This window comes from Phoca vitulina, unplaced genomic scaffold (genome assembly GCF_004348235.1).
Source record: "Phoca vitulina isolate PV1807 unplaced genomic scaffold, GSC_HSeal_1.0 scaffold7, whole genome shotgun sequence".
Taxonomy (NCBI): Eukaryota; Metazoa; Chordata; class Mammalia; order Carnivora; family Phocidae; genus Phoca; species Phoca vitulina.
The window spans coordinates 42,489,005-42,502,603 of NW_022589710.1; the positions used below are offsets into that span (position 1 = coordinate 42,489,005).

The 13,599-nt window shown below is 40.6% G+C and overlaps 1 protein-coding gene across 35 annotated transcripts in view; it reads left to right on the top strand.

Moving 5' to 3' along the window:
* SIPA1L1 (signal induced proliferation associated 1 like 1) overlaps nt 1-13,599 on the top strand; it is a 385,985-nt gene that overhangs the window by 294,201 nt on the left and 78,185 nt on the right. For all 35 annotated transcript variants that reach the window (XM_032405449.1, XM_032405459.1, XM_032405458.1 and 32 more), the window contains 3 exons: nt 2,096-2,253; nt 11,382-11,955; nt 12,589-12,863. In XM_032405449.1, the coding sequence (XP_032261340.1) occupies nt 2,096-2,253; nt 11,382-11,955; nt 12,589-12,863 (1,007 nt within the window). The remainder of the gene's footprint in view (nt 1-2,095; nt 2,254-11,381; nt 11,956-12,588; nt 12,864-13,599) is intronic.

Here is a 13,599-nt window from a genome sequence, read left to right on the forward strand (position 1 = left end):
ATTACCAAAGGAATCAAAAATAGGGAGCAAAGCAGTGAATCAGCTACAAATCTGAAATAAATCTATTTAGGATAAAGTCTATGATCTGGAATTTGTTGACAGTTTTTTTATGCAAATTCCAAGTTCTAGATTACCCAGAGAGGAAAACATCATGGTAAGAAAAATATGTTTTTCTTATTCTGACCAGTAAGTAGACAAAAAAAATTTCAGGACATTCACAGGTGATCTTTAAAGGATTATTCTTTCTGCCTGATTGCTCAGCAGAGAAAGTAAGATGTATGGAAGGATAAAAAATTTAGTTAACAAAATTCAATTAATTGTTTATTTCTCCTAAATGAGTTGAAGTGTGTTGAGCAGCATGAGTTGGACAGCTATCTAAATTATTTAATTTGGAGGTCCGATCAAGGCAAACATGTTATTATGGTCCTAAATCAGAATGAAAGAGTAATTGGTACTGCTGCATCTTAAAAAATCTTAATTTTCTGGGCACCTGGGTGGTTCAGTCGGTTAAGCGTCTGCATTCGGCTCAGGTCATGATCCCGGGGTCCTGGGATCGAGCCCCACATTGGGCTCCTTGCTCGGTGGGGAGCCTGCTTCTCCCTCTCCCTCTGCCTGCCGCTCTCCCTGCTTGTGTTCTCTCTCTCTCTCTCTCTCTCTGTCATATAAATAAATCTTTTAAAAAAATCTTAATTCTCTATCTAGAGAATTTATTTCTTCTATGTAGATCACTTTCTGCTTGGGAAAAAAAAAATAGAAAGAACATAGCTTTTAAAATCTTGTGGCAGGAATTTGTTTATAAATACTGTCTTTCATTATATATAATATGAGATGGATAGATGGATTTATTTCTAATTGGGTCCCTCACTAAGACATTAGTGTTACATATCAAACAAGAAAGAATTACATTGCATCAAAAAGACAATGACATCATCTGTGCAGGAATGACATAATACATAGACAAATTGTATTTTTTTTTTTTTTTTTTTTTTGGTGTGTCCAAGATCCTGAGTAGATTAATAATGTTTAATAAGGGGTCTATTCTGTATAGCAGTCAGTACAGACCAGCCTTTATTTCTGTAACATCCAATAATATATCATGTTTAGAAATGAAAATAAGTGGCCTCATTAGAAGATAATTTGGGATGCTTTGAAATTCCTAAGGTTAAAAGTACATTTGTGGAACATTCTAACTCCCAATTCTCAACCCTAATCTAAAAGGCTATTGTTTCTCCCAGCTGAATACTAGATCACTGGTTTTACTGGTATGTAATTTGTGTAAGTTAAAGTCACTGGAGAATTAAAAAAAAAGTTTTATAAATGCAAGTTTATACCTAACAGATAGTTGATATAAATGGTATATTTCGTTATTTTTCTCCTTGTGAGAGCCTCTATATAATAAATATGAGAAATGCAAATTTTGTTCAACTTTTTTTCACACTACTGAATTAAACTATCTAATAAACCCCTCTTAGAGAGCGACTGGCCTAGCCTGACTTGGGGTGCCTGAATTTGAAAGCCACCTTTCCAAATCACCATTTAATGTGAAACAGAAGGTGGTCTTAAGCAGCTTTCACTGTAATTAAGAAAAGCTGTTTAAACTTGAAATTTAACCTGCTTTAGGAATATTAGTAATTTCTGCATTTCCAGCTGGTGACACAAAAAGCATCTCAGAAAACACCTTAGCGACTCTTTAAATGAAGTGAATTAAACCAGAACATAAATTGCATTGTAATTACTTCCGCCATTCTCCTCTCTAAAACATCTTCCCTCTGGCAAGTTTCTTTCTTATGTGAAAATGGAACAAAACTGTTGTTATGGAAACAGAATTTGGAGAGGCTGGAACTTGGCATAATATGCCAGATATTGGTTTGCTCCTGAATGGGCTCTATATTTTATGCAAATTTCAGAATATTCATTTCTGTATTCTTCCTGGGAGGGAATAAGAGAGGCTAAAATACTGACAGCAACTGTGTCGATTACCTACCTTAATATGTTCTGATTAATAATGAATGTTTTAAATACAGTTACATAAGGGAATTGGGGAGGAAAACGCAGAGTGTTGTCATTTATATGGTTTGCTTATTTTTTCTTTTAGCTCCTACGGAAGCGGCATATTGGAAATGATATCGTAACAATTGTTTTCCAAGAGCCGGGAGCACAGCCATTCAGCCCAAAAAACATCCGATCCCACTTCCAGCACGTTTTCGTCATCGTGAGGGTCCACAACCCCTGCACTGACGGGGTCTGTTACAGGTACTGGCCCTCCAGCTTTGGCTGCGTGGGTGTTGGCTGGTGGTCACGCACAGGGCCCCCTCCAGCTCCGCTTTCTGAAGTGGCATTGGGAAGCCCATTACTATTTATTTTTGTCTTTAGACTGTGCGCGTAGATGGCCGAATTCACACAATGACGTCACCTGACGGCGTTGACGTTGCCCAGACACGTTGGTCAGACACCTGCTGTTTCCATTTGCACCTCCCCCTTAGGTGGTGTCCTTCATCCATGCCATCTGGTCGCCAACTAATTACTCATACTGCTAATTATACTTTGCTTTTGGTGTGGCAAGAGCAGAGAAGAATGATCATAATAAGTAGAAAAGTTTTGTTTTAATTGTTATTATTTCAAAAGCTCAAACCCTTGCTTAGGACCGATTTGATTCACCCTAACATTTCTGACTGCAATCTTTGAGGCATTTCTATGCTTTAGTACGCCTGTGGTGGAATTGTTTCCGTGCTCCTTGTTGACCTGGTCTCATGAGTATCAGAATTCAGGCATCTGTCTGCAAGAGGCCTTTGGGTGTTGACAAGGATAAGAACCTGAATTGCTGGGTTGACGTGGGCATAGTACCAAGAAGACGTGTAAGGCTATTGTAGCCTTAACAAGATGTTTCTAATATGAATCTGTCCTTTTAAAATAATGGAATTCTATCCTGTCTTCCCATCCCTAAAATTTGGAAGATTAGGCTTTGTTAGTTTTGGATATTTGTTTTTGAATTAATACAGCCACCTACCCAGAAACTGGCCAACGCAGACTGATAATTGGTTTGTTGTGAGCTCCACAACTGTCTAATTCTAGGTGTCAGTGCGGGTTAATTACAGGAGTCGAGCAAGCAAACTCAGGAAACAAGACAAATAAAGGTTACTGTGGACTCCTGCAAGCCACCACCGTCCCTGCACACATCCCACAATAACGGTGTATGTTGGCCGCTGGTGATAAGCCAAGCACTATTCTAGGTGCTTTACGTGCGTTACCTCATTTAATTTTGAAAACTCATGCATTAGGTACTATTTTTAAAAATCCCCATTTTCAGATGAGGAAGTTTAAGCAATGCGAACAGGTGACTTGCCCGTGGTAAGTGATTGTAATGCGAACAGGTGACTTGCCCGCGGTAAGTGATTGTAATGCACTCGGTCTGATTCTAGAGCCGGGCCCTTCACTGCCCTGCTGCGCTGCCTCCCTCCCATGCCCTGGGAAGCAGGGGTCTTTGCTGCCCTTGCTGCCAACACACAAGCTCTTCCAGAACTCCAGGCTAACGGGTGGAAACTCCAAAGAGAGAGACCTAGATCTGCAGGCTCTTACCAGGAATATGGTCTCTGAAAGCTGCTTGATTTAGGTGTGGGATGACAGACTAAGTGAGAACATTTGACTGTAACTGGGAGGGATAGCTCTTAGCATTTAGAAAATACCCCCAAGCAATTGAAACATGCTCCGTACTGGATTCATGCAAGGGATTTCATACAACTTTGATAGAAAGCTAATCCCTTTTTGATTGGTCACTACGAAGTTTGGGAGTGGAAAGCTATGCAGTTTGTTTTAGGGAGAGATTCTTCTTTAAAAGCCATTGCCTAAATAAAGTGCTGTTCGATAGAAATGTAATGCAAGCCATATGTTAATTTTATATTTTTTAAAGTAACAAGAAATGGGTAAAATTAATTTTAGCAATATGTTTTTGACCCAAGAATATATTTTATTTACCTGCTATATCCAAATATTATTATTTCAACAGGTGATTTTTAAGTTTTAAAAATAATTGGCCTATTTTACTTATTTTTGGACTAAGACTCTGAAATCTGGAGTCTGTTTTAGACTTACAGCTCATGTCAATAAGGATGCTTGATTTTCACTGGAAGTCATCTGTGTTTAGACTTCATAAAATTTGTAACTGGAAAAGTAGATTCATGTACTCAGATTTTCCAAACCTGCTTTTTCAGAGCTTTCGAGTAACAGTTGAGTGTCGCTTTTAAAAATAGGATGTAGGGGTGGGGGGATGGGTTAGCCCGGTGATGGGTATTAAGGAGGGCACGTATTGCATGGAGCACTGGGTGTTATAAGCAAACAGTGAATCATGGAACACTACATCAAAAACTAATGATGTAATGTATGGTGACTAACATAACATAATAAAATTAATTAAAAAAAAATACAATGTAATTTAATACCCCTTGGTCACAGTAGCCACATTTCGAGTGCTCAGTAGCCTGCATGTGGCCAGTGCAAGTTTAAATAGACTGATCAGGAGGAAGTGTCTCCTAGCCTTCTTCAACAGTTTGCTAGATGAGGAAGTGATATCTGTCTTATTCTTTTAAACCCCACCCCCACCCTAGCCTTGAAAATCATGCTTTTTTGCTATCTCTTATTTTTAATCTGTTGCCTGGAGAGCCCGTCTTCTTAACCCCACCATGTGATGTGCTGGTTTGCGGGAGGACACTGACCACCCCAGCTCATGCCACATGAGCTAACCTGGGATTTCCTAGTTGCCATGCTTGTTTGAAGACCCAGCACACTGCTTTATAAACTGTGAATGTGGGCCTTTTGTAAATCCAAGAGAACATACCAAATTGGAACATCACTAAAAGAAATTACAAGAAACTAAAGTAGTGATCTTTTCCTATTGTAAACCTTAAGTGTATTAATTGTTCTCAGTCCCTCTCAGACCGAGGTAAGCATGTTTCCTGGGGTGTGTGGTGACATCAGGAGATGTTTAAAGTCCCAGAACAGACAGGGCAACTTTCTTGTAGTTTATGCTTGGGAGAAAATGTGTGAAGGTGTTCATGTTCTCATGAAAATAAATGTATTATGGGGCTCCTGGGTGACTCAGTCGATTAAGCGGCTGACTCTTGATTTCAGCTCAGGTCATGATCTCAGGGTCCTGGGATTGAGCCCCATGTTGGGCTCCGTCCTCAGTGGGGAGCCTGCTTGAGGATTCTCTCTCTCCCTCTCCCTCTGCCCCTCCCCTGATGCAAGTGCATGCACGCACTCTCTCTCTCTCTCTAAAATAAATAATCTTTAGGGGAAAAAAAAGAAAAGAAACATATTATGAAGCTGAATAGAAAATTTGTATCAATTTTAAGATAAAACGTGGGTCTTCCAAAGAATTTCTGTACATGTGAGTTTTTCTCATACCTCAGCCACTCCCCAACCTACTAGGTATATGAATTTATGGGCCTCTTTTATTAGAGGTACTTTGGTAGAAAAGTTTAGAGCTGCATTGATTTATACTAAATTAGATTTAAATCTAATTTAACTCTATCCCTGAGTGATATAGTTAGAGTGATTCAGATGCTTTTTATCATTGAAAATCTCTTGTTCCCGAACTTTGTGCCCTATGAACATTCACATTTATTTATTGACATCTACTTGGTGCCTGTAATGAGGAAAGTACAGAAGTTGTTTTCTCAAAGGAGCTTTTTGCTGTAATCAGGTAGGAAAGTGTGAGGTCAGTACAGGCTGAAGTTATAAGGAACATTGAACTGAGAAAATGGGGTTTGGCATGTGTTTTAAAGCACAGATGGATGAAATTGAGTAGGGGAAAAAGAAGAGTGGCCAGCATTATATACAGAAGCAAAGACACAGGAAGGAAGGTACAGGAAGAAGGCCGCTATTGTAATTGGGGTTACTGGGCAGTGGAGGCCCTTGGAATGCCAGGCTGTCTAGTAGCACAGTATAAATAGAGTTCTAGAGAAATTCACCCAGTGTCACCAGGCAAGATAATTTATATACAAAAAAGGCAAATTTGGAGCTTATTGCTGCTGTTCATTGATTTTTTTTTTTTTTTTTTGCTAGTTCTTTACAGCCCTTATCATATATGTGCTAGGCACTATTCTAGGCCCTGGGATGCAACAGGTAAACAAAGAGAGAAAAATCCCTATGGTGGATATGGAGAAGAGGTCCTGAAACAATGGCTGTTATCTCCTTGGGGACTGAAAAGTTTATAATAGGAAAAACTATTTCAAACTAATTCCAGAGGCCAATTAACTTTGAACAGTAGACATAGCCAGGAACTCAGAAATGAATCACTAAGTCTGTACTATGCCCACACCTGTTAAGAGAGCCCTCTGGTCTCTTTATTTTGTTTGGTATTATTACACTGAGCTTAACTGTCTGGTCCTGGTTGATAGAGCAGATTAGAAGCAATAAATCAGAAAGATGAGGAACTGTTCAGTGGCAGGGATGTGCTGAAAACATCAATAAGTGATTATTAATAAGAGAGATGCAGAAAAACTATTCACATAAATGATACAAAGCCAATAAGCATAGCAGTCTGGGGTCATTTGGTTTGGGAGCAAAGGACCAAGTATACTTCACTCACCCCTTGGGGCCTCACTTTGTAAAAACTCAGTGTAAAATTTTTTCAGCATTTTTTTTAGCAACCAATGAATTAGGAGATCTAGGCATTGATCTTCAGAGGTTGCAGATATCACAAAAAGAGACAAACATGTGTCTCATAATGGAAGGACACAACCCCACTTATGAATTAGTCTTGTTCCCTACCCCCCTCCCCCACATTGAACCTGAATCTGATCAAACTTCTGGAGAAGCCAATGTACAGGGAATAGAAAAGACAGAAGAACGTGCCCGTATTCAGCAAAATTCAGACACTGTGCAACTCTATGTGACAAGCAGCCCAATTTCCTCAACACATAAATGTAAGAAATAAAAGAGAAAGTGAGAGAAGTGGAGAGGAATGAACAGAACAAAAAAAAATTTAAGATAAGATTAATTAAAATGTGTGGATCTTATTTGGATCCATTTTAGATAAAAAGATTTTTAAAATTTTAGGACATCTTCAACAACTGAAAATTGGAACATTGACTATTTGATGAAATTAAAGAATTATTAATTTTAAAACTAGTATAGTAATAAGTGGTTATAATAATGACCTGAGTCTTCAAAACAAGTGTTAAATTGTGGTCAGTAATTACGTTTAGAAAGGTAGAAATGTATGTTTCTTCTCTCAGAAAGATTTCCATATTCAGAGGTTAAAATATGTTGAAAGGAGGTAGTATGATATAATGCAAAAAGCACTTGGAATCAGACCGACCAGATTGTTAAACCTCTCAGATCTTAAATTTCCCTTTCTATGCAGTGAAAGGTTGCTTGACATCTACGTAAAATCCCATAAGTAAAGTATCTAGTGTAGGCAGGGAGTGTGGTGTATGCATATTAAATGTGCACGCCCTTCTTTTCTTGAATAAAAATAAATAAATATGCAAGCTTCAGCTTGGAAGAAAGAATCAAAGTGGGTCAAGTGGTAGACATTTCTTCCAGAAAGTCTATTCCAAGCCTAATCAGCATACCTATTGTCCAGTGTAGCTGACCTTTTTAAGACAAAAATCTGAATATGTCACTCTTGGTGCTTCATACCATTTGGGAGAAGTTCAGACTCCCTAATGTACAGCCTCCTGCATGAGGTCCTTCGGGCCTGGCCTTTCCACTCTCAGCCTCCATTGGGGCCTCTGCCGATTCTCCTCCGCACCCCTACCCCTGGAGCCATGTGGAGCTACTTAACAGCCCCCCGAACATACTGTGCCCCTCTTCTCTGCACATGCTGCTCTCCAGGCAGGAAGGCCTCTTCTTACACACCCCTCCTTCAGCTGATGAATTCCTGCTTTTCTTTTCTCTGGGAGGGCTCCCCGACCTCCCAGGACTAGGTAAATTGCCTTTCCTAAGTGTTTCCAGTAGTACCCCTCACCTCCCCCAAGAGCACTCAAACCTCTGGATGTAGCCCCGAGAGACTTGGAGCTTCTGGAGGGCTGAGCCTGTGACAGCTCATCCTTGATCCTCAGCATGAGGCACATAGTAGGTGCTCAGTGAGTGTCAGTGAATGAGTACTAGTAGGAGCCAAGAGCCCCCCCAGGGAGAGAGTGATGGGCATTCATTTGTTCTGTTGCTGATCTTTCCTGTCCTTTGCCCAGGTCTGTTTTCTCAGAAAGCTCTCCAAGCTGGCAGTCTGATCCAGCCCCCAAGAAGGGGAAGCCTCCCTCTACCGTTCTGATGCCGAGTCCCCTTCCTTCTAAATTTGGGGTTGGAATTGTTTATTGCCATTTCCATGGTACTTCAGAAATTCAAGCATCGTTGTCTTCTCACTTTTTTCCGTTGAGACTTCTGTTTGGATGTCTCTGGAACATTACCATGTACCAACTTGAAACTGGCTTTGGGTGTCAAGATCTGCTACTTTATCCAAGGTCACTGATGCCAGCACATGCTACAAAGCCCAGCCTAATGGTGGTCTCTTCAGCCGTGTGACGCTTGTGCATGGTGCCTTGTGCAAGCGTCTCAAGAGTGGGAGGTTCCAAAATGTTCCTTCAGGAGGAATAGTGTGGTCTTCATAGAGCATGCTGCTGGCTATCTAGAAGCTCAAGTTCCAGTCCTGGCTCTCTGTAACAGGCTTTGGGCCGATCATTCTACTTCTCAGAGTCTGTTTCCTGGAGAAGTGAAGAATTCGTACCAGCCGTTCAGATGGAGGCTCAGGGCTATGCCTAACGTCAGTGAAACAGAACACCTTCCTAGTCTGTAAATCGTGCTCCCAGATTTGGGGGACAGAACATGTTTTCGTGTTAAAATGAAAACAGATATGCCTCAGTAGAATGCAAAATCAAGATGACTTTTAAAATGAAACTCAAGATTTTATTGGCAGAGTTTGAGGAACACTGAATTATTCTCCATGTTCTCTTCTGGTGCTAACTTTCCATAATTGCTTCAGCCTCTGAGCTTCTGTCTGCTGGATAACTCTCCTGAGTAGAACATCCAGTCCTCAACACTGCCGAGTACATAAGGCATGGCTAGGATTGTAAAGAATGTATAATTTCTAAGGAGATACAGTATTGCATAGAAGCCTAACCTAAGTGTGTCCAAGCAGAAGCCCTTTGGAATCTGCTTTTAAAAATAGCAAGGACCATTTATAATTAATACATCTTAAAGATCTATATATAGTAAACTGAAGTTCTAGAAAGGCTTCTTATAAGGCAAAAATATTCTTTCTTCTGAGCTTAAAGCAGGCATTTTTATCAGGAGTTCAGAATCTGTGGCATCTAAATTAATGAGTTTTTAACCTTGTAGAAAACCTTGACATTAGATTAACCCAAAACAAGACCTTTTGTTTGAAAAAAGCATCCCAGGGCATCATCCTCCTCATCTTCTGCAAGGGTTCTATTTCTAATGATGCAAAACTGATTTTAGCCTCTGTATCATTTACCTCCCTACCATGATGAATCATTGATAATTATATGTTAAGGATTCAGTTCTTTCCCTCATAGTTCATTCTAGAGGCTTCTAATTATGGTTGGGTTTTCAATACATGTTTGTCTAAAGTTCTAACAGTTAATAAATAGGTCTGTAGAAAGCCAGTGAGTTTAAGGGGCAAGTGGATAGATGGTGCTCATATTGGCACCCTCTGGTAAGCATTTTCCTCTCCTTATTTAAAAGAAAACCACAGCTGCTTCTTGAGAAAGAATAACAATTTGAAGTGAAATTAGCAAGAGAAGGAATTGCCAATTTAAAAATGAGTGTTTCTGGATCCTCACAGGATTCCTCTTTAGAAAAGCTGGCTTATCTGGATTTTAGCATCTTTTGCTTGACTTTTAAAAAAAAAATGATCAAATTAAAATTATACAGCTGTCAGCATTCAAGCCAGACAGCTCACAATAGACAAGAAAAATTGCCTTTCTAATACTGGTATAATTAGGCTATAATGCATATGGAGGTTTCTGTGAATTTTCATCTCCAGTTAGAAAATGGAGCATTGCTTGCCACCTTTCTTCATCATGAAGCCAACTAAATAGTCTTTTTTTTTTATTTAAACTAAATTTGTGAAAACCAACAAATAGGCCATTCCATGGCATCTTCAGACAAAATAGGTAACTTTAACTTCTGTCCTGGGTTTCCTGATTTTTATTTATTTATCCTATTTTCATGAGAATCCTTTTTTGAAAAGCAAAGCTAAGTATCTTAAACCCTTCTTAAAACAAAACAGAACAAAAAATAGTAATGAAATAGAGCTCTTCAATTTATTTTGAAAGATATATACTCTCTGATTGACTTTTCCATTATGGAAATTCAGAAAAATATTTTGTATTGCTTCCCTAATACTTAGTACAATTGCATAATGGACTCACTTTTAAATAATTAGATAATTTGAAAAGACGGACATCCTATCTCTTGGAATCATTATTTCCAGCCCTCTCAAACTTCACTAAGGTCCTAGAATGAGGTCTTAGGACAAGATGGAAAACACACAACCTTTCTGTTTCCATTTAACTTTTGTTGTTACTGTTTTAGGAAAAACTTGATTTTTTTTTTCCTTTTTGAGATTAAAAATAACAGGTTATTACAGATGCTTGTGATGGTCCCAGTTTTAACAATATTCAGAAAAAGTGACTGGGGCAGGCTTTCTCAAATCAATCTTGCTTGGAGGAATAGGAAAAGGAAAATATTTCCTCACAAATAAGTTGTCAGAATCAAATACCAAATGTAGTGAATGTGGACCAAAGAAGAGCTCAGTTTAAAAAAGGGATTTTAAAGCACTGTTGCTGTTACTATAAAAATCATAATTATTTTAATACTGCAATTTCAGTTTTCATTTTAAAATTACGCTTTTTGGTCTGGTTGCATAGGCCAACAAATAATAATTAATTTTTTTAAAAAAATTTAATCCATAGCTTTTATGTCATGCATCTTTGGTTATTTTCATTATAAGCTGTCTGCACATAGGCATCATACCTAAAATGGAGACCACATTTGTGTTCTTACAAAATCTGTGCTTGTTCTAAAAGGTTATGCTGATTATAGTAACCCCTGCTTGGAAATATTCAGTAGGTATTTAAAGGTAGAATATTACAGTACACTTTTTTTTTCCCCACAGAGTTACGATTTGGTTTACTATCCATTAATGTAAGGAAAGTTTTTACTTTAAGTTTTTTGGGGTTTTTTGGACTAGAAAAAATTTTTGTTCTATAAATAGACATTTCTATTATTTCTTGTGGGACACCAGTAGTTCTCTTCCTCCTGAGGGATGTCTTTTTCTTTGAGAATGTGTATTTTATTCTCGTGCTGTGACACTGAGAAGTCCTGACGCTCCTCTCTTTCACCTTTGCTTTATCTCTTAGTGTGGCCGTCACCAGGTCCAGAGATGTGCCTTCCTTTGGACCTCCCATCCCCAAAGGGGTCACTTTCCCTAAGTCAAATGTGTTCAGGGACTTCCTTTTGGCCAAAGTGATTAACGCAGAAAATGCTGCTCATAAATCAGAAAAGTTTCGGGCCATGGCAACTCGGACCCGCCAGGAATACCTGAAAGATCTGGCAGAAAAGAATGTCACCAACACCCCTATTGACCCGTCTGGCAAGTTCCCGTTCATCTCTCTGGCCTCCAAGAAGAAGGAGAAGTCTAAGCCATATCCAGGAGCTGAGCTCAGTAGCATGGGGGCCATTGTGTGGGCCGTCCGGGCGAAAGACTACAACAAGGCCATGGAAATCGACTGCCTGTTAGGGGTTTCCAACGAGTTCATCGTTCTCATCGAGCAGGAAACCAAGAGTGTGGTTTTCAACTGCTCCTGCAGAGATGTGATAGGGTGGACCTCAACTGACACCAGCCTCAAAATCTTCTACGAGCGAGGAGAATGTGTTTCGGTGGAGAGTTTAATTAATAATGAGGACATCAAAGAGATTGTCAAAAGGTTGCAGGTGAGTATTTTCTTTCCACTTATCCACATTCCATTTCCCTTTCCTGAAGTTTTCAGTACAGACTAGAAGCAAGTTACTGAAGTCGGTGCTATCTTATCAGCTTCTCTGAAAACTCCCTTGATGATATGAAGTGACCCAGAGTTTATGTCACACTCGTTTTCCATCCTTTTTCAGAAGGAAAAGTAGAGCAAGTGGGAGAAGACACATTTGCGGTGCGTTTGTGCTAGAAATCATTTGCATGTGACCTCATCCCACTGCCTTGATGGCTGATGAGGTGGCCCAGCCAGTCTGCTTTAGTTGTTGAGAAGAATTGTTCGATTGAGCATCCGCTGCCTTGAATTTTTGAAGGGCGAAGCGAGTAGCAGAATACGGTCTCTGTTGGCTGCCCGCTCCCTGTAGGTCTCTGTTAGAGGTTTCCTTGTAAGCTCAGTGAAGCCATTGAGTCCTTTGGACACAACAAGTATGTTCTTTTTGGCCTAATGAATGGAGGTTAGTGGGGGGGGGGAGTAACCAGACGCTCCTCAGGGGCAGCAGGGTATTTGGCAATAACCCTGCTCGTGGTGTTTTTCCAGCTCCCTGTCCACTTGACACCCTGTGGCGTTAAACCATGATGCCTTTTGTTTCCTTGTCCAGTTTGTGTCAAAAGGTTGTGAATCGGTGGAGATGACCCTGCGAAGGAATGGGCTGGGACAGCTCGGCTTCCACGTCAACTACGAGGGCATCGTGGCAGATGTGGAGCCCTATGGCTATGCCTGGCAGGCAGGGCTGAGGCAGGGCAGTCGGCTGGTGGAGATCTGCAAAGTGGCGGTGGCCACCCTGAGCCATGAGCAGATGATCGATCTCCTGAGAACATCCGTCACGGTGAAGGTCGTCATCATCCCCCCGCACGATGACTGCACCCCACGGAGGTAGGTCCGAGCTGGCAGCCGGGAACCTGGCAATCCGAGGCCGGGTCCGTGCGCCGCGTAGAACATCTCCTGCTGGACAGGGCAGCAGGGCGCTGTGCTCAAAGCTCCTTCCATCCGTGGAAAGTCTGACTCGGGACGTCGCTCCCTTGCGGTCTGTGGCAAGAGCAGCTGGAAAGAGTGACTGACTTGGACCCTTCCCAGATTTACATCTGTGGATTTATAAACTTGCCAGTACAGATAGAGAAGTCTGGTAATAGCCATTTTAAATATCTTGCGCCAGTAGCTAAGAAACATGGAGTGCTTAATATTAGAAGACACTCAGCAACACAGGCTCTTAGGCTTCATGACACTGTTACTCATCGTCCTGTCCAAAATTCAGAGTGCCGTTTTGACCCCGGCGCTCTCATTCTGGAGCCCTGGACGTGACTTAGCAAGCGTTCTCTTCAGTGCATCTCTGTGTGTCGGGAATTGGCTTCAGATGAGCGGCTCCTGCTCATGCTGCTTGGGCGGTTGGGCCCCCAGCCTTTTCGCAGACGGAGGCCAGGGAGCTCCCTGTCCCTCCTAGCTCCTGCCAAGCCAGCGCATGCTTGAAAACTTAACTTCTTGGTCTCTGGGGAGGTTTCTTGATGGAACAAATTTAATCAACTGTTTCTTTTCTCCTTTGGGCATGTCCATGCTCTTTTTACTAGTTTCTTTAAATCTGTTAATTCGCTTTCAGCCCATTATTGTCTAAGTT